At 36.1% G+C, this 18,066-nt stretch overlaps 1 protein-coding gene across 6 annotated transcripts in view; it reads left to right on the forward strand.

Annotated features, from left to right (window-relative positions):
• NF1 (neurofibromin 1) overlaps positions 1–18,066 on the forward strand; it is a 252,743-nt gene that overhangs the window by 219,093 nt on the left and 15,584 nt on the right. For 5 of the 6 annotated variants that reach the window (XR_004347587.1, XM_032617092.1, XM_032617094.1 and 2 more), the window contains 15 exons: positions 133–412; positions 894–1,108; positions 1,343–1,404; positions 1,548–1,662; positions 2,192–2,293; positions 3,542–3,682; positions 6,671–6,797; positions 8,557–8,688; positions 9,701–9,836; positions 10,999–11,156; positions 14,404–14,526; positions 14,936–15,066; positions 15,225–15,325; positions 16,609–16,751; positions 17,106–17,152. Coding sequence is in view for 5 of the 6 variants with exons in the window: in XM_032617092.1 (XP_032472983.1) it covers positions 133–412; positions 894–1,108; positions 1,343–1,404; positions 1,548–1,662; positions 2,192–2,293; positions 3,542–3,682; positions 6,671–6,797; positions 8,557–8,688; positions 9,701–9,836; positions 10,999–11,156; positions 14,404–14,526; positions 14,936–15,066; positions 15,225–15,325; positions 16,609–16,751; positions 17,106–17,152 (2,013 nt within the window). In the remaining variant the exon portion in view is untranslated. The remainder of the gene's footprint in view (positions 1–132; positions 413–893; positions 1,109–1,342; positions 1,405–1,547; positions 1,663–2,191; positions 2,294–3,541; positions 3,683–6,670; positions 6,798–8,556; positions 8,689–9,700; positions 9,837–10,998; positions 11,157–14,403; positions 14,527–14,935; positions 15,067–15,224; positions 15,326–16,608; positions 16,752–17,105; positions 17,153–18,066) is intronic. The other variant, XM_032617093.1, reaches the window with a different exon arrangement.

Here is an 18,066-nt window from a genome sequence, read left to right on the forward strand (position 1 = left end):
TGGGCTATGGCTTGATGTGTCTATTTTTATTATCAGGAGGTTTTCTGTTTTATAACGAGTCATTTTAAACTGAAATTTTTTGTGATAAAACTTTTTAACTCCCATGTTTTTTAAAATTCTGCTTCTTTACAGGTTATTGGAAGGATGTGCAAAATAATTGACAAGACATGCTTATCTCCAACTCCTACTTTAGAGCAACATCTCATGTGGGACGATATTGCTATTCTAGCCCGCTACATGCTGATGCTGTCCTTCAACAATTCCCTGGATGTGGCAGCTCATCTCCCCTACCTCTTCCACGTCGTTACTTTCTTAGTAGCCACAGGGCCACTCTCCCTTAGAGCTTCCACACATGGATTGGTCATTAATATCATTCACTCTCTGTGTACTTGTTCTCAGCTTCATTTTAGTGGTAAGTTCCAAGAAAGCCATTTGTGTTTCACCAGTTCCTTTCTCCATTTTACACCACTTGACTGGCATAGATTACCTTATTATTTATTACGGTACCTTAATACCAAGCTGCTTAATCAAGCCTATGTTAATGATATGAAATATAATCAAATCAAGAAGAAAAAGAATGAATTACTTGCATTCCATCTCAAGCCATGACAAAGATATTCTGTGCACGTTTGTCATGTAGACTCTAGTAGTTATCACATAAGCCAAAGGCTCAGCACTGGTTGACAGTGTTGCTTTACTAGCACAAATTTGTACGTAAAGGGAGTTAAGTAATGAGCATTATGTTCATGTATCCAGAAGGTTGGTTTAGGGCGCATTTTTATGTAATTTTGATATGATATTCAAATTATCTAAATTCAAAATGAAATATGGCACTTTAGAATTTAAAAAATTGTATCTTTAAAGTCTTTACTTGTTCCTTTTTACTTTTACAGAAGAGACCAAGCAAGTTTTGAGACTCAGTTTGACAGAGTTCTCATTACCCAAATTTTACCTGCTGTTTGGCATTAGCAAAGTCAAGTCAGCTGCTGTCATTGCCTTCCGCTCCAGCTACCGGGACAGGTCATTCTCTCCTGGCTCCTATGAGAGGGAGACTTTTGCTTTGACATCCTTGGAAACAGTCACAGAAGCTTTGTTGGAGATCATGGAGGTATAGAAGGCAAAATGATAAGAAACTAAGCTCATTTTTAAAAATCCACTGGTACTGTATAGAAGAAATACTGGTTTATTCTGCTGTTTTGCACTTAATGCTTAAATAAAAACACTCCCATGGAATGTGTTTATTGGTAATATATATGTCACTTGTTTAGTGCCATTATAATAAACATTTTTTAATGTTTATAAACATTTATATACAAATATATTCAGAGTATCTTTTTTTTAGGCATGTATGAGAGATATTCCAACATGCAAGTGGCTGGACCAGTGGACAGAACTAGCTCAAAGGTATGTCCCAAATAAATTTAAGTTGCAAAAGTACGTGTACTGTTGAAAAGATAGATACTATTGCATAATCAATATTTTAATTAATTATTTAATATATATAAACACAAAGGTTTTCATAAGCTCTTTGGATCTTTAAATTGCAGATTTGCATTCCAATATAATCCATCCCTGCAACCAAGAGCTCTTGTTGTCTTTGGCTGTATTAGCAAACGAGTGTCTCATGGGCAGATAAAGCAGATTATCCGTATTCTCAGCAAGGTACCTCCTCCTCTCCTCCCAACTATTTGTTGCTCCCAAGTTGTAAAGTATATCTTGAATTTTTCTAAGGGACATTTAAATTTGAATTTAATAAAATATCTTGTATGTTGCTTATTGAATCTTTAAAAAATGGGTTTTGATTTTTTTTATTGTAATTCTTTGAAGTGAAGAAACCTCTCTAGAGAACATACCTTAAAAAGAAAATTAAGTATTTCTTTTGGTAGAAGGTACTCTTAATATTTTATTATAAGCATTTAACTAGATGGTAGGACTAGCCTTATATAAAATTATGTAATTTGTAATTACCTGTAATAATGCCTGATTTCTTATATTAGAATATAATATAGAAATATTTTAAAATAAGAACCCAAATGTGCTTTGAGCTAGCTACCAAAATCACCATAGTACTGGAAATAATCCTCACACTTATTAAATAAGGAATTGTTCCTGAAATAATTCTGAGACTCAGTTTAGGAGTTAATGTTTTATTTCAATGAAAGTAAAATAAAGAATTCTGTTTCCCTAAAAGGCGCTTGAGAGTTGCTTAAAAGGACCTGATACTTACAACAGTCAAGTTCTGATAGAAGCTACAGTGATAGCACTAACCAAGTTACAACCACTTCTTAATAAGGTAATTACTGTGTAGAAAATGAGTGCATTCATTTTGGGTGTCAGTGTTAAATGTTATTTTCTTTCAGAATTCAGAAAATAAGATGGATTGAGAAGTTACAAAGAAAGAGCTATAGTTAAAGTAGAACTTCCTGCCTTAAAATTTAGTTGTTTGAAGTATTTACGTTAGAGGAAGAATAAGTATGGGCAGTACGTTCTCAAATGCTTGTGTGTTGTCTCATCAGTGCTAAAGGACAGATGGGTATATATTCTTAATTCTTTTATCCAGTAAGTAATAATTGGGCATCTGCTGTGTGCCAAGTACTGTTTTAGGTACTAGAGATATATAGCTGAACAAAGCCAAAAAAATTATCTGCCTTCATGGAACTTTCATTCTAGGGTGAATGTGGAAGTTGAGGAGTGGCTAGATAATAAAGTAATTAAAATACATGATATATTAATTGGTGACCATTATTGTGAAGAAATGTAAAGCTGGGTAAAGTATACCTGATAATCAAAAGTTTGGGTGCTAAATGAAGGTAATGTTTAAAAGGAATAAGATGATACTAGCCACTGTTTTAGGGTGGTCTGAGATCATCTCAGCTTTGTGACCTCAAGCAGATCATTTAACATCTGGACATCATGTTTCCACATTGATAAAATGAGTAAAATGGACTAGATGATGGCCTAGTATTATCTTCCAACTCTGAAGTCGTATTCTGTGAATTGAGTACAAAGATATGCCAGATTTCAGAGAGATTACTGAGAAATAAATACTTGTATATTCCTGGTATTGAGTTATATGTTCTACAAACATTCTAATCCTAACTTATACAAAATGGTTCTCTCGTCTTCACTGTGAGGGTGAAGGTCATTCTGGCGGTCGTGTGCACAGTGGATTGGAGCAGGGGGAAACTGGAGGCAGAAAGAATCTGCATTTAGAGTAAAGAAGGTTGGCACGGCACAGTGTCATTAGCAATAAACAGGCACAAAAGGGACTACTTTGGAAGCATCAACAAAACTTGGTGACCAGGTTTTAGAATCCAAGAATACGGAGCAATCAAAGGAGATGCCAAGGTTCTCAGCCTGGTAACAGTGTCTTTAGTTACACACGTGGAATAGAGGAAGAACTTACTGATATATTTACCTTATCCAGAAGAGAAAACATGCATAATGTGTGGGATAACATGATCTGTTTTGTACTGCAGTGTGTTTTGATGAGGCTGTTTGTGGTTCATCTTGCTAACCTGTAGTGTGTCTCCCTTGCCAGGACTCCCCTCTGCATAAAGCCCTCTTTTGGGTAGCTGTGGCCGTGCTGCAGCTCGATGAAGTCAACTTGTATTCAGCGGGCACCGCACTTCTGGAACAAAACCTGCACACCTTAGACAGTCTCCGGATATTCAATGACAAGGTGAATAAGCTTCCACTTGGTATTCCTAAATGCCAAGCACATTAGAGCTCCTCCCTCTCTTCTTGTTGTTATCTTTTAAAATCAGAAGAGGTCCATAACTTAAATATGAATTTCTGTAATGCAACTTATTATGAGCATAGTTCCTTACCAGCTCATAAAAACTGTTTAAACTTTGCATATTTTTAATATAAAAATAGCAGAAAACAGTATTTGCCCAATATTAGTAAACAGAATAGGTATAAAAATAATAATAATAATAGCTACCATGCTAGGCCCTATGCTGTCCAATGCACTCTACACTCAGTTGTAATTTCATAACCCAAAGGTAAAGGTTAGCCTTCCCCACCCCCATTTCACTTCACAAAGAACTAATCCGAAAATTAGCTTGCTTTTATTGAATTATGGTACTTAATGGAAAATAGGTATAATTAGAAGCAGATAAGGAATTTGGAGAGTCTAAAGGAAGCTTTTGGATACTTAATTGTACTAGTTTTTTGTTTGCTTAATCCCACTTTAAAACATACCATCGCCACCCCTCTTAACATTTATCAGCCTTGACTGAGGTTGGATTTTGGTTCACAGAGGATAGTGGAAGGAATATAACAGTAAGAAATTGTATTCCTTTTGTCTTTGGAGAAAAAAAATGGGACGAGTCTAGGAGAAAAGAGAGGAATTTTAAGATAGATGTGTGTATATAACAAGAGATTCGCTTGAAGTTAAATTAACAGAGCTTGTGGGTAGAAAGAAACAGAACCAGAGCACAGTTTTAAGTGTGAAGGTACCTCATCTAAAAATTATTTGTTCAGTCTTATGTAGACCCAGAACAGCTGGGGCTCTGGGAAGTATGGAAACAAAATTATAGAGATAGAAGCTACCTTGAAGTTTATCAGTCAGACCTCCATTTTACAAGATAGAAAAGAACAAAGAAGTCAAGTAACTTGTTCGTGTTTATACATCTGATGTGGGACTAGAACCTCTCTTTCCTAATCCGCATTGCCGTTTTCTGCGGTGGTCTTGGGACAGTGGTGGTCAGAGAGATAGCTAGCTATTGGCCGTTTCTGTGAATATAAGAATAGTCGTAAGTGAAGTGTTTGTCTAGGAATGTCTGCCTTGGCATTTTCATTGCCAGAATAGCCCATTAGCAGAAGCTAATATTGCCTCCAGTGCCCCAGGATACTAGGAATCAGAGATAATAAAGCCTGTTAAAAGTCACCAGAATGAACGATGAATAAGGTCTGAGAATCTGTTGTATAACCTGGTGACTGTAGTTGATAACACTGTAGTGTATAATTGAAATTTGCTAAGAGAATAGAACTTAAATGTTCTCACCAAAAAGGGGGATGGGATATGAATATGTGAGGTGATGGATGTGTTTATTAACTTAATGCGGGGAATCCTTTCACAACATGTATGTGAAAGGGTATATATTCATCGTTCAAATCATCACATTGCACACTTTAAATATCTTACAATTTTATTTGCCAGTTATACCTCAATAAAGCTGAAAATATATATATAAATTGAACATATAGTAGGTTAATACTTTATGTAATATTTATATGATATTCTGCAATTTGCTTTTTTATTTAACAATATAAAGTGAACATCTTTCTAAGCATGTATCTATGCACACACACACATAAATGTGTGTGTATATATATACATTTGTACGTGTGTGTATAATTCTTTCTCATGGCTGCAGAGTATTTTACAGTATGATGAAGCACAATTTATTCAACCATTTGTCCATTAATGGACATTTGATTTGTTTGTCATCGTTTCTATTATAAAAAATGCTCGAAACATCTCTCTACATTTATCTTATAGACTCATGCTTTTCTTTCTTTGAGATAGAAATCTAGACAGACCTGAACATGACCCTAAATACCTTCAGTTGTTGCTTTAAAAAAATCTCTGTGCATAAGGAAGTCACAGGGCTTCTTTTTTTAAAAATGCAAATTCCCGGTCCTTATCACCTCTCATGATTCTGAGATGGAACCCAGTACTTTTCACCTTTAAACAAGCATCATCAGTGACTTTAAAGCAGGTATTCCTGGTACCACACTTTAGGAAACATTGACGTATGTGCACTGCCATATGTAAAACCGATAGCTGGTGGGAACCTGCTGTATAGTGCAGGGACCTCAGCTCCGTGCTCTGTTTCGACATAGATGGGTGGGATGGGGGTGGGGGTGGGGAGGTCCAAGAGGGAGGGAATATATGTATACATAGAGCTGATTCACTTCCTTGTACAGCAGAAACTAAAACAGTGTAAAGCAACTATACCCCAATTTTTAAAAAATCTTAATTTAGAGGTCAAGTTACACAGTATTTTTGAGTTTCAATTTCCTTGTTTTCCCACACTAGAATGTCACATCCACCAGGGCGAGTAGTTTTTGTCTGTTTAGTTCACTGACGTACTTGCAGAGCCTAGAACCATGCCTGGCACATCAAAACATATAATGAGTATTTGATAAGTAAAAGAATGAATGAGTGAATCTGTCAATCTGTAAAGTAGAGCTAATACCTATTACATAGAATTGCTTTAAGGTTTCAACACAATAATGTATCTAACACTTGTATACAGCAGGCGCTCAGTAAATATGAACTCTCTTCATTCTCTTGAATTTCCAGTCATCATAGTACACGAAGTGCCAGCTACAGTTCAGTGCATGGTCTTATTTAAAATAACAATAATTTTAGTTTTTAAAAAGTCACCGGGATATAAATTGACAGTCACTTACTTTGCATTGTAAATCAAAGCTGTTTTATCTTCCATCACCTTATTATTTGTATGCTTAACTATCTTGCACGAATTTATTTGCAGTACCTTAAATGTTCTGTGGTTTTCTGTAGTCACCTGAAAATAATTTCTCTCAACCTGAAAGGAGTATTTACCTTGTCACAGCTGTTGAACACAAACAAAAACCAATAAGTGATCCTTCCTGTGTGGACCCCGTCAACCATCTCATGATTATTTTTTAATAGAGTCCAGAGGAAGTGTTCATGGCGATCCGGAATCCTCTGGAATGGCACTGCAAACAAATGGATCATTTTGTTGGACTCAATTTCAACTCTAACTTTAACTTCGCACTGGTTGGACACCTCTTAAAAGGTAGAGGCCTTATGTCAGAATATTTTTATGAAATGGTGTCGGGAAGCCAGGAGTAACTGAAATGATTGAGTGCTTGAAATAATTTGGCTCATGTGTCTCACTTTATACACAACTGTATGTCTTACTGAGTTATGTTTTGTTCAGTATATATTTCAATAGAGCCTAATTTCCACATCACGTATCAAATTTCCTTTAAAAAGCAAAGGAGTTGATTCTTATAAAATTTCTAAGTACTTTCTAATAGCTGTTTTATTAATTAATGCTACTTATTGATAAGTATCTTTTTGATTATCAAAATAAGATAGACTGCAAATCAATAAATGTTATTTGAGTAACTTCATGTTAGAAAATGTTATGTTAGAGATTTGACCACAGATTTTCTTAACTTGTTACTAATTTACTGTTGATCAGTCCGATTATCACATACCATAGACCCTCACCCTTCTGGTGCCCCATCCTCCCACCTCCGCATTTCTGTACTGCTTACAGCAGCGACCTCCAGCTCTTCCTCAGAGCCAGCTTGTTCACTCCCTCACCTGACTTTACTCCCTACTGGTGACTTCGCTGAGTGTTAGTTTTGGTTTATCAATGTGGGGCAGTCGTGGCCCAAGACTGCAGTTAACAGGAATAGCAAATGGGGTGAGTCAGAAGCAAAAACAGTGTAAAGTATGACCTGGGGTAAGGAGCTGGCATGAGTTGCTGGCTTTAGATTTGGCCAAAATTAGAGACTCAAACTAGAGCTTGAATCTGCAGTTTTGTATCAATTTAAATGATTGTTAAGCTTGAGGGATCATAGAGGTTCCCCCAGTTTTTAACCAAATATATATATATATACACCTACCATTGTGAATGTATACATTTGATTTCACCACCTTATGAAATTTCTGCAAAAAATATTGACAGTTTTAATCTCTTAAGTGAATAGGCATTGCTCAAAAGATACTACATTTACTACAGGATACCAAGAAGATGGATTGCAACTAGGCTGATAAAATGCTTGTTTATTCTGTATTTCTAAAAGAATACCAAATAATTTCAATGTACAAATCCCCTATTTTAAATGGAGTAGCATTAGTGATTAAAAGTTGTCCAGAGATCAAGCTTACCCTCTAATCAACCAGATTCTTTGGGCTCTGAGAGCTTATACTCCCTATATCATAAGGCTTTTTTCTTTAGTTAAAAAGAAAATTTAAGGGCTTCCCTGGTGGCGCAGTGGTTGAGTCCGCCTGCCGATGCAGGGGACACGGGTTTGTGCCCCGGTCTGGGAGGATCCCACATGCCGCGGAGCGGCTGGGTCCGTGAGCCACGGCCGCTGAGCCTGCGCGTCTGGAGCCTGTGCTCCTCAACGGGAGAGGCCACAACAGTGAGAGGCCCACGTACCGCAAAAAAAAAAAAAATTTAAGTGATAGAACCCTATTTTCAAAGCATATCTTAAGGCAAACTATACTAAATAGGTTTTTAAAAATTCCTTGTGCTGCTTTAGGGAATAGAAGATCTGAAAACACCATCATCTTCTAATTTCCCTCTCCCTGAGGTACCTTTGAGTTCCAGGGAACATTATTCTATTCTATACATTTTTGGTGCTTAATCCTATATGTAATTAATTAACTATTAACATATGTATATATTTTACCTTCCCAAATGGCTATTCCCCTTACATACTTCCTTTCCTTGCAAAGTTGCTAGTCACAGAAAAAGAATTCAACAGATACTTGTTGAAAGAATGAATTAACTTCTTGTTTGTTTTTATTTTTTGTAGGATACAGGCATCCTTCACCTGCCATTGTTGCAAGAACAGTCAGAATTTTGCATACACTACTAACTCTGGTTAATAAACATAGAAATTGTGACAAATTTGAGGTGAATACACAGAGCGTGGCTTACCTGGCAGGTAAAAACAGAAAATAGACAAAATTAATCTTACCACAGTTATATCTAAGGACCATGAAAAAGGTACAGACACCTCTGGGTCCTTCCACCGGTTGCTTGGCAGGGTAAAGAGCTCACATTTCAGTCCTGTGGTGTTGGTCAAAATTTGGAAAGTTTTGCCAAAACATTTTTCCTTATAAAAGAATTTGCATTAATGTGTGAAATGTGTTCCCTTAGTCATTTTTGGTTCAAGACACCAGGTGGCTCCCTGTTGTCTGTCATAAAATCTAAAAGCCTCAGCCTAGCATCCTGGGCCCTTAAGCAGCCCTCCTGATTCTGTCCTCCTTCTCTAATTTCATAGGCCTCATTTTTTATTACCTCTCCAAATGGATGAGCTATTTTAAGCTAATCTACTTGCCGTCTCCTAGAAGTGCCTTTGTGCTTCTTTAATATTCATTTCTGATGCCCTTTGTTTTACCTAGACTGTCTGCCCATCCCCACCATCCCATTATGCCGTCCCTATCTGCTCTTACCGGATTTGTGGTTCTCCTCTCAACAGCACTTAGCCCTTACGTATGACACAGTTTTTGAACATCGTTGTTTGCTGGAAAGTGCTGATTCCCAGTTTAGCAGACTTCAGTGTGTGGCAACTTTTTTGTTTGAATTATTGGACCTTGGGCAAATCATTTAACATTTCTCAGAGTATTTTTCTTTATCTAAGAAATGGACCTTATAGTCCTGCCCTGCCTACATTTTGTGTTTGTTGAGGTCCAGTGTTTATTAAAGCACTTGACTAATATAAGGTGTGATTTGACTCTCTTTGTAAGTTTCATGTTTACATGCAGTCTTCCAAAACAGACTGTAAACGCTTTAACATAAACAAGTCTGTCCTAAGTGTTTTATATCCTTAAACTTCATACTCTCATGTTTAATAGCTGTTACTCTCTTCAGGAGGTTGTAAGAAGTATAACCTAATTTAAGTCACACACTTGTGATTTATTAAATTTTAAAATCTTCCTTCTTTTTCCTTTTAGCTTTACTTACAGTGTCTGAGGAGGTTCGAAGTCGCTGTAGCCTAAAACATAGAAAGTCTCTTCTTCTTACTGATATTTCAATGGAAAATATTCCTATGGATACATATCCCATTCATCATGGTGACCCTAGCTATAGGTAAATGGACTTCTTCTCCCACAATTACATAATTACGATCAGGTTTCAGTATTCCATGCCAATGGAGGCAAGCGGGCAGAGTAATCCAGAAGGTAATATAGGAGGGACTCTAAAGATAACCTAGGAAGAGTGTGTAAATCAAAACGCATTTTATGAATGTACAGTATTTTATGTGTGTCAGTTGAAGGAAAGTTCTTCTAATTGTGCTAATTAGTTAACAACAGTTTGCCTCTTTTTAAGCACAAATCAGTTGAATAATGAAAAGAGATGATCTTGAAAGTATCAGCTTCCTAGGAAAAGGCCTAGGAAAACCTAATGTGAAATATAAGCAACATTACATGCTTAATGATAGAAAACTAAGCTATACAGATTTGTAAAAAGATACACATGCCAACATATTTATTGTATTTACTCATATCACACTAAAGTTACTAAAAAGTTTTCTATAGTACAGATTTAGATGTTAAGATAATCAAATTATATCCTGTTGTATGTTGCTTTGAGTGGTATATTTTTCACTAAAACATAGAGAAATTACATGAAAATAGCATCATTTGGAGTTATTTTATATTTTCAATTCAACAAAGATACCTTTAAGTTTTAGGTACAGTGTTGAACATGGGAAAATAATCTTGTATTTGTAGTGCTTATATCATTAAATTTATCAACATCCCCCTTTTTGATAAAAAGCCCTCAGCAATTTCCAGCTGAGATGTTAACAATGTATGCAAAAGCTTTCCAGGCATACTTGGCTTTCAGTAGTCTTACTCTTCAGTCATTCCTATGATTATATTTCTTTGAGATATGTCCTTTTTTGTTATGAAAAGGAGAAAGGGAGTTTGACTGTGTTCCCCCTTGGTTTTTAAACCAGGGATACAATTGCTTATTTAGACTTGATTCTCCCTGATTAAAAAATCAATGCAGTACAGTTCAGTTGAGCATTTGTTGAGTACCTACTGTGTATAAGATGTCATGGCAAGAAAGTGGATACTTCCTGGGGATAGATTAAGAGTTTTGTACCCTAAAGAGCGAGCTTTAAAGTACAGTTTTAAAATTACTTGATCGCTGCCATTGGGAAATATAGTAGCCAATTAGAAGGGCCAGCAGTGGTTGTATTTGTCATCATGTTTATTGATTCTTCTCAATTGTTTTAATCTCTCAGGACACTAAAGGAGAATCAGCCATGGTCCTCTCCCAAAGGTTCTGAAGGGTACCTTGCAGCCAGCTATCCACCTGCGGGCCAGACCAGTCCCCGAGCCAGGAAATCCATGAGTTTGGACATGGGGCAGCCTTCTCAGGCCAACACGAAGAAGTTGCTTGGTTAGTTTATCTAAATTATGTAGAAAGTTTTAGAATTCTTTTCAAAAATGGTCAGATACTTTCACTCCTGGAAAATTATTTGAAGCTGTTCAAGATTATCAAAATCTCCTGTTTTTGATGTAGCAAAGTTTTTGATGCCAATTATGAGAGAGTTTGATAGATCAGTTAAGCCATATCAGTTAAGATAGAGGAATGAGAATGAGATCTTGAAACAGTGTTGGAGGGATTCTTAGACTAAATATTGTGGCTCTACTTGTTTTACTCTGCCTTGGCCAGGCAGAAGGGAAATGCGAGTAAGAGAGACATTAGATACTCACAGAAAAGGAAGAGTCTTGCAGCATTCAGATGCAGGGCCTTTAACAATGTATTTCCCAAAATTACCCTCTGAGGACAGAATACATAAATATGCTATGAAGCTATAATAATACTATTTGCCATCTTTTCTTTAAAAAAACAAAAAGGTAAGAGTTTTTGATTACTGTATTTTTTTATTACTGTAAGAAGATAGGGTTCTTGGAAGTTAAAATTGCTCGGTTATATCAACGTTTGACCATGAGAAATATACCTGAAATGCTGTGAGACACTTTTTCCCTTTTCAAAAACTGAAGTAAATAATGAGAGAGCCCACTGATCCCACCTCACCACAGATTGAATGCAAAGGTGCTCTTACACAACTTTGGCTAAAGAAGTATAAAATAAATAACCTGCCAATAAACCATGAGAGAAGTTGAAACCATGAATGTTAATCACTATTACTAGTCACATAGGACTGTTATCTTTTGTTTACTTATTTATTTTTGGCTGCATTGGGTCTTTGTTGCTGTGCACAGGCTTTCTCTAGTTATGGTGAGCGGGGGCTACTCTTCGTTGCTGTGCACAGGCTTCTCATTGCGGTGGCTTCTCTTGTTGCGGAGCACGGGCTCTAGGTGCATGGGCTTCAGTAGTTGCAGCACATGGGCTCAGTAGTTGTGGCACACGGACTTAGTTGCTCCGCAGCATGTGGGATCTTCCTGGACCAGGGCTCGAACCCGTGTCCCCTGCATTGGCAGGCGGATTCTTAACCACTGCACCACCAGGGAAGTCCCAAGGACTGTTCCCTTTTGTTTGAGTTCCTTTCTCTTTATACTTTTCCATAAATAATGTTATAGGAGTTTCCTGGTTACTTTGTGTTTTGTGATTCTGAGTATTCATGCCAAGGAAGTTGTAAATGAAAAACTAACTTCAGAGAAAATGCAATATTGAATTCATTCAACCCATGTGATAGACGAAAAAGTTATAGTCTTTGCCCTGGAGGAGCTCATAGTTTGGTGGCTAAGACTTAAAATCAGACAATTGCAACAGCATCCCCAGGTGCCATTAAAGTAAGGAAATTAGGAAAAGCTACAGAGAGGAGGTAACATTTGAACCAGACCTTGAAAATTTAATACATGCTTGCCCAGTAGGCACAGGATAAGGAAGGCATGTATTCAAGAGAGGGGGGAAATAGCATGAATAAAGCAAAGTCAGGAAAAGCACTTGGGTACGAAATGAAGCTAGAGAAGAATTGCAACTAGTTTGTGGGAGACTTTGTGCCATGTTAAGAGATTTAGCCTTATCATGTATCCAGCAGGGATCTTTAAGTAGGGGAGAGACGTTACAAAATTTTATTCTTAGGAAAGGTTTTTGGCTACAATATGGAGAAACAGGAAGAGTTTTTTCGCAAGGGAATCATTTAAGAGATCGTTACAGCAGTCCAAGCAAAAAATGGTGTAGGCCTGCACTAAGGCAGGAGCAGTGGGACAATGGAGAAAAGGAGTCAGGTGTGGGACTTAGTGCCTGGCTGTTTGGGCCAGGTGGGGAGGGAGAAGGCAGTGAAGGATGTCAGAAATTTCTGGCTTCAAAAACTGGCTGGATAGTGATTCCATTCACAGAGATCAAGACTAATATATTTATAGTACAAGGTAAACTTAGGTTGATTGATATTATATTTGAGATCCCTTCAGGATTCTTGGTGTGTATATGTAAGAGATAAATGAAAATATACATCTGGAGTTCAGGAAGAGAGAAGCGGACAAGTGGCACATTTAGAATTGATTAGTTCATTATACCACTGAAGCTATGGTAGTAGAAGGAGATTTCCCAGGAAGAATGCAGAGTGTAAAGTAAAAAAGGAAGAATGAGAAAAGTAAGAAAACTAAACATAGGGAGTGGTGTCCTGATCTCATGCAGTATGAAAGCACGAATTGGTTTTTAGGAAATTTGATATTTTACGTCCGGTCACTAACTGGATGCCTAGCCTTGCGACTTCCGGCTAATCTCGTAACTGCTCGTGGCTTCCTCAGTTTACAGGTACAGGAAATGAAGAGGTTGGACTAGATTCTTTTGGGCTGTTAAATTATTTGACCTTGATTTTTATGACTATTGTGAATAATTATTAGTATTAAAACTTGAGGTTAATAGAACATTAAATTTCTCAAGTGTTCAATTGTCATATGTAATTATAGTGGCTTCAGTTCTGGCTTTTAAAAAATAATACGGTCAAAAGTATTCCAGATTTGCTCTTAGAGCTGTACCAAGAAGAATAAGAGAAGTTCTTGGAACATAAAGAACAGAAATATATAAGTTTCAAATAATCCAGTTTCAATACTTTTACTTTAAGAGAAAGGTATTTAACATTGATATAATACATGATTAGAGAAGCTCAAAGCCAAGTGGGAAACGGTACTGCTTGCTATTTTTGAAGCATCTCCCAGTGTATCTATTATTTAGTACTTTGAGGCATGCACATCCTTTTTTCAAAGCCTGAAGAAGTAAAACCAAACTTTGATTTTGTCTACTTTTAGAAATTCTTCATAGGTGAATGACTCATTCTTGGCACCAGCAGAATGCCTTAAATTGAAAAAAGGCTGTTCAGACATAGTTGATCTTTGCTACTAAACAGCACATATCTCTGTATTTATTATCAAATATTGTACTTGTTGGTGGAGTTTGGTTTACCTCCAGTGTAGTGCATGTAATCTCAATTTAACTTGGACCAATAAGGCACATCCTGTCCTGAAACAGAACAGCTGTGTGGCCAAAATTCCTTGAGAAGATGGAAAAAAACAGGAAAGGAGAGGAACTCTGCCCCAGGGATATGTTTGAGCTTTCTTTGGGTCCATAAGTGAAAACTTAAACACTTTATGCCCAAACATTTTCTTTTTAGTATATTCCTATTCACAGACACTGTGGTTAATGAACTTCCATATTCTGTAACTTTTGTTTATAGGAACAAGGAAAAGTTTTGATCACTTGATATCAGACACAAAGGCTCCTAAAAGGCAAGAAATGGAATCAGGGATCACAACACCCCCCAAAATGAGGAGAGTAGCAGAAACTGATTATGAAATGGGTGAGAAACAAAGTTAATAATTAATCTAGATCATTGAAAGTAAGGAGGGAGAGTACATTAAAGCCATATTTGCTTTCCAGACATTTCTTAGTATCATTAGGATAAAATATAGAAACATTTGCTCTTTTTCAAAAGACAAAGACAAACTATACAGTCCTTAAAATGACAGATATCCTGAAACCTGTGTAGAAAGTAATCATACATATGATATACAACATTGTATACAGCTAGCCAGAACTTCTGTATAGGTGAATAGTAATTTTGTATGATATTTATGTTGATATGTTAAGTGTCTATTAAAAAGCTATCAAATTTTAGAAGTGACATTAAAATCTGTTAGGTGAAGTAGTATCTAGTGTGTTATATTTGATTAATATAGCTGATTGTGTTAATCCATATCTTACCACAGAAACTCAAAGGATTTCCTCATCACAACAGCACCCACATTTACGTAAAGTTTCAGTGTCTGAATCAAATGTTCTCTTAGATGAAGAAGTACTTACTGATCCGAAGATCCAAGCACTTCTTCTTACTGTTCTGGTAATATTTTTTGCTTTTTGTGGGTTTTTTTTTTCCAGTCTACTCTTAGAAGGCCCTTAAATATTAAAAACATGAAAGGAAGGCCATATTCTGCTTCTCACCAAAACAGGTAACAATTCAGCCACAAAATAAAATGCTTTTTGTTTACTTTTTTGCAGGCTACGCTGGTGAAATACACCACGGATGAGTTTGATCAACGAATTCTTTATGAATACTTAGCAGAAGCTAGTGTTGTTTTCCCCAAAGTTTTTCCTGTTGTGTAAGTATCTCCACTTGTGTTTAACTTTTGTATCTGTCTTGAAGTCAAATGTTTATAAAAGCTTAGGAAAAGTATCACCCAGTAGTGTTCGCTGGTTGTGGAGAGGGGAACGTGAAGTAGTGTGATAGTGACTTTTAGCTTAGAGACAGTGGGTTTAACGGGACCTAGGACTAGTTTTGGCCTGTCGATCGGGAAAAACATTTTTTTTTTTTTTTTAATTCAAACAGAAAGTCACAAAAACTATAATCATCCTCAACAGTTCACTCAGTCCCATGTAATTAATTTTTTTTCATCTTGATCTTTTGTTAGCAGTTTTATGAATTCATCAGTTTTCCATTGGTGTTCTGAAAATGCTTATTCATTCAGTTCAGCAGTATAGTCAGTTACCAGAAACCTGTACTTGTCAGAGTGGGAAAAACATTTTTTTATCTTGTGATTTTCTTACATTGTTCATTGTGATGAGCATTGTTTATTTCCTCACTTAGGAGAAAGCTGTTAGATTGCTATATTTAAATCAGCATACCTGCTCTGTTTTCTTTTTCAGTAAAGCTTTTGTTTTTAATCCACAGCTGAGTGAAAACAAAATTGACTTCTTATTTGGGAGATGACTTTTATTCTCTCTTACGGGCTAAAATTATATTAGCCTCAAAGTGTTCAAATCTAGATAACCCAAAGAAACTTGGGAAACTCTATTCCTAATCTAGGCCTTCTATGTAGTATCATTATTTCTTTGTTTTTGTTTAATCTTATTTATAAATTTCAGAATTTTATATACTTGGCTCTTGGTTATTTTTATTAATGGGGTATAGCTGGGTTAGAAATAGTTAATTTCCTCAGAAGTTTGAATTTAATCATATATTCCACCCCCTTCAAGCTAATTTTGCTTTCCTCATTCGATCTGATTCAGCGTTTATTAAACACTGATTAATATTAAATTTAGTTTTAACTCCTGGGTACATATCAATAATCAGCAGAAAGAGATGGTCCTAAAGCATGCTGAGTGGCAGACAGAAGCCAACCTTGTCTTGAGCAAATAGTCACCATATATAGTTAAGCGTGGTTATATGACAGTGCTAGTTAGGTGCTTTTACCATATTTTCCTAATGACTTAAACACAAAAGACAAAACAAAAAAGCAGATACACACGTTCGTTAGAGAAAAATTGGAAAAGCACTCATCACCCTTCATTTTTATCATACTGTTCTAGGGAAAAATATTTTCCAGTATATATTTTCACTTAATTTTCCTTTAAAATGTTCCTCTGTTGACTTTTATTTTTTTAGGCACAATTTGTTGGACTCTAAGATCAACACCCTGTTGTCATTGTGCCAAGATCCAAATTTGTTAAATCCAATCCATGGGATTGTGCAAAGTGTGGTGTACCATGAAGAATCCCCACCACAGTACCAAACATCTTACCTGCAAAGTAAATAAACGTATCGGGAGGAGGATGGTTGATGAACTTCAAACATGTGTGCTATTAAAGGATGCACTGGCTGAAGAATTCCTTATGAGGAATAGGCTTGTTCACACCTCTCTAATATGCCATTTTCTGACTTTTAATTATGTGTTCAGTGCAATAAGTGGTTGACAACTTTTTAACTAAAATATGGTTTTATACTGGGTATATTTTCAGTGAGTTTTAGTCTACTCTGACACTCATTCTAAAAAAAAAATGTTTTCACTGTGTGTGTGGGTTTTATGTATCATCAACTATATAATTTCTGTTAAGACTGAAAGAGTGTCATGCTTGCTATAAGTAACATTTGATTTGTTGCAGGTTTTGGTTTTAATGGCCTATGGCGGTTTGCAGGACCCTTTTCAAAGGTAAGAAAATATCTTTTTCTCTATTGACAAAATGAAAGTTTTATTTATATTACTGTGCCTGCTTTAAGACAATATGTTGAAAACCAGAATGATTCACAAAAAACACATATGTTATTTTTATTAAAAGTTTTCTACCACAAGATTCTTTCCAAGAGGCAGCACCTTTAATATGTTTATATACTAGCTTTTACCAAAAAAAAAAAAAAATCAACTAAATTTATGCTTGACTTTTCAGAAACGTATGATAAACCTCTGTAAACTTTCTGCCCTCGGTCCCTCATGTAGTTGATGATCTTAATGCACACATTTAGGTATCTTGTGATTAGGTAGGAGCATTACGTATGTTTAAAATCTACCTCATGACCTGAACTTAATATAATGTTATATGTCAATTAAACCTCAGTTTTAAAAATTACATAATGAAAAAGAAATTTACCTCAAGAAAACATTTTTCCTTCCAGCCTGCTGCATTAGATTCACTCTTCCCTGAATATATCCCTGAATGTATCCTCATTTGCTCCATTCAGTTTGTTCTTTGATTGGCGTTAGTTGATATAGTGCTACATAAATGTGTGTTTAATTATTCTCTCTGTATATGGTCTCTCTCCAAATTGATTGAGGTTCCTTGAAGGCAGGACTTCTTTTTCTTCCCCTAGTGCAGTGTTCTAGAGATAGCGGTGCTAAATCAATACGAATTGCACAAACCTTGTTCTAATTTTAACAATTGAGTACTTAGTTTTGTTTTGTTTAGTTTAATTGCATATCTCTTGATATGCAAAGGCTGTCATTTAAGAAATGGGCCTGAAGTCACAGAAATAAGTTTAATGCGGGAACTTTCGTAGTTTGAGTGCCAGTAACCCTCCGAGCCCTTCACAGTATTTAGTTAGTTGAATCTCTGAATGGCAGCTGGAATG

The sequence above is a fragment of the Phocoena sinus genome, chromosome 20, assembly GCF_008692025.1.
Source record: "Phocoena sinus isolate mPhoSin1 chromosome 20, mPhoSin1.pri, whole genome shotgun sequence".
Taxonomy (NCBI): domain Eukaryota; kingdom Metazoa; phylum Chordata; class Mammalia; order Artiodactyla; family Phocoenidae; genus Phocoena; species Phocoena sinus.